Consider the following 3,047-nt stretch of genomic DNA (forward strand, 5'->3'; position numbering starts at 1 on the left):
GGATGTTAGCGATGTTCTTCAACAGCTGACACCGGTCCTCACCGAGGTCGACACAGGTGGTTATGTATCTGTCCATGACATTGACAGCGGGCATAAAGACAGAGTGGTGCTTCTTGTTGTACATCATGTCGAGTGGTATTATTTTAGCAAACCAGCTGACGGCCGCAAGCCGATAGGTGTGGTAGTCTGTGACAATATCATTGGTTAGCTCCTGTGGGTTCGGGTGATCTATCCCTGTCTCGTTTGCAGCGTTTGTACTGTGCAGACACAATTGGTCGGTGAAGGCTCGCTCCAGTTCAGCCTTACCCATCTCTGGCATACCAAAGTCCAATTTGGGAAATTTGAACATGTGGCGATCCAGCGGGCTAAACGGTGTGCAGTCCTGCTCGTGACTGAACAGCTCACGGGGGAAAAGTTTCTGTTTCCTCCTGGACTTGACCGGGGCAAGAGCTGTTGCAGTTATAGTACAAGACCGTGCTTGTTGGGAATCTCCATTAAGGGCTTCCATTTCAATATCTGCAGATCCCTGATGTTGAGTGTAAGCACTAGATGACATCCTCACCCTCATAACCACCTTGGATATTTAACATTACCCGTTGCATCCAGCCATGGCTAACCTGTGGTTCAACTGGTTAAACGTCCGACCAGGGCTAATGTCAAAGAACCCTGGTGTCAGATAGGCTTATGAGTGTCTGAGGGATGATGGCTGTTTGTCTCAATCAGCGAATAATCCTCAGGACTTGGAAATGCCATGGGAGATGGTCACCCTAGCACGCTCACTGATAGAAGCTTTGGGACCAATTAGGTATACCACCTTGATTTTATGTGTGTGTGTGTGTGTCACCATCACAACCCTGTCCGCTGCATTGTGGTGACTAGTAGAGGGGTAGGGTTCTCGGCCACCCCAACTGACAAATGGTATACCTGCACAGGGACCCTGTACTCTGTTGACGTGTCTGCGGCTATGACCTAGACGCTACAGCTGTCCCCCAATAGCAGTACCAAGTGATATCTACTCCATGATACTGTGTCATGGGCCTAGCAACACAGAAAGGAATAAGGACATGTCACGGGCCCAGGTTGAGTCAAGTTTAAACATTTCTTTATTCATGGTACAAAGCATTGTATAGTCACGTACTTAAACAGGCATATACACGCCACACACTTCATAGGTGAACCGCACATCGGCTTCAATACAAATTCCAAGGCTACACAGAACAAGTACACAAAGCATCTGTTAGGTTAGTCGTTAGTTACAAAACATGATGCGAAATCACGCCTGGGCAAAGTGTTATCTTTATCGGCTTTGTGATTGCAGCATTCCGTCATCATCACACGGGACCATGGGATAGATTCTCCTATGATGGAGAATATCGAGGCCCGGAACGAGTGCAGGGCTGTATAATCTGCGTCCGTGATATATACCCTGAGAGCCTCTATGATGTTCAGGGCAAGGTCCTTATTTTGACCCTTAAACCTGCCGACAAAGTACATGTTCAGCCAGGAGTGCACGTTTGTGTGTGTCTTGTTTCTTTCGAAAATACAGGCCAAGCCGTCAACGACTGCTTCGACCAGGTTCATATCGTCCATCTCACCCTGCGGAAAGTGCTCAGGGTGATGGGGGTTCTTCTCGTAATGGTGCTTGAATCCAAAGTTTGCCATGGCTGTCATGTCATCAGTGTTGTCAATGTACAGCTTATCCAGTGAGCAGGATTTGACTTCTTCTTCGGTCTGGTTACCTCCGTAACGTTTGTTGAGCTGGGTCCGTTTCTTCTCGTTGGCAGCCAAGGCGTCATTGTCCATGTGTACGGCCATGATACCTGAGTAGGCAGCTGCTTCAATTGCACTGGTCTTGCTAGAGTCGTGACAGGCAATGCTTCTCACGTAATAGCGATCGGCCAGCAGGTCCAGAGTGTCTTCACATGTCCTGGTTGCTTGTTCTAGAGCTCTTGCCACCAAAGCACCGATCATGGTCACAAACATGTTGTGTGAGAGGAAGGCTTTGTGGTGTTCTCTCAAGGGAAGACTATCGGCTAAGGCTTTCTCACACTCGGGACTCCAGAAGTTGGACTTTGTAGCGGAGCACAGGACATGCACCAGTTTGACAGTGCCATACTTGGTCGTAGGGATGTCGATCTTCACCTTCTTGGCGCGTGCACTCTTTACGATGTCCTGTACGAACTCATTCATGGGAGCTGGCTTGTAGAAATATTTGTTATGCTCAGGGATCAGGGGTTGAAGTTTCGGTGGCACGCCAGTAACCTTAGCAGAGGCTCTGGTTCTGGTAGTAGTTGGAGGTTTTGCAGAAGCCATTGTACGTATCCCGACTGGAGTCCTGACACGATGTAAATGTACAAGTTAGGAACCGCGGTGGTATCTTATGCAGGATAAGGGAGTTGACGCTAGCAAGGTTAATAAATAGAGATAAACGGCACTATAGGTCCTATAGCCAGTATGACACTAGCCGCTGTCAGCCGTGGTGATGTGTTTACAGGAGCAAAAACATTAACACGGGTTCCAATGTCTACTTTCCTCACGACGGTACAGTTGGCAACAGAGAAACTGTGCACTTCGTCCGTGTAGCCCACTCTAGCAGACCTCCTACACTGGTAGGTTGCAGTGCGGTTGCACGTGTCACCGTATATCATTAGAGAGTCTGCGCTTGTTAGGTTGTGGGCCACCTTCATCCCCGACAGTGCATTGGACGAGTCCTTGTATTTGGAGACATCGCCCTGTTGCGTTATGCGATATAGCCTGTACATTATGTCCTCCGCTGTCAAGATAAGCCAGCTAGTTTCCAGAAAGTGGTGAGGATTCGAGTTTGGACAAAGGAGCTGCAGAGGTGTAGCAGTAGAGTTAGGAAGCGACTTGAACCTAAGAGCTGAAGTGAAAGTAGTCAAAGGACGCTCGGTGGTCACATCATCGTTCTGGGCCGCTGTGGGAGGTGTAACGTCATTAAGGGCCGTGGCAATATTCCCACTGGCATCCACAGCCTCGGTTGTAGTGACATGATTCCCAGGTTCGATGGTTGAGACTGGTAACTGACC

The 3,047-nt window shown here is 48.8% G+C and overlaps 1 protein-coding gene across 1 annotated transcript; it reads right to left on the reverse strand.

Annotated features, from left to right (window-relative positions):
• Positions 1-1,242: 1,242 nt before the first annotated feature.
• On the reverse strand, positions 1,243-2,313 carry LOC149979053 (uncharacterized). The gene has a single exon (XM_090191535.1). The coding sequence runs from the start codon at positions 2,311-2,313 to the stop codon at positions 1,243-1,245; it is 1,071 nt and encodes a 356-aa protein (XP_090047661.1).
• Between the last annotated feature and the right edge of the window lie 734 nt (positions 2,314-3,047).

The sequence above is a fragment of the Oncorhynchus mykiss genome, chromosome 12 (assembly GCF_057628025.1).
Source record: "Oncorhynchus mykiss isolate SJ-2025 chromosome 12, ASM5762802v1, whole genome shotgun sequence".
Classification (NCBI taxonomy): Eukaryota; Metazoa; Chordata; class Actinopteri; order Salmoniformes; family Salmonidae; genus Oncorhynchus; species Oncorhynchus mykiss.

What these genes read in the sequence shown, in the direction of transcription:
- LOC149979053 (XM_090191535.1), bottom strand. Translation starts at nt 2,313, where the DNA reads ATGGCTTCTGCAAAACCTCCAACTACTACCAGAACCAGAGCCTCTGCT.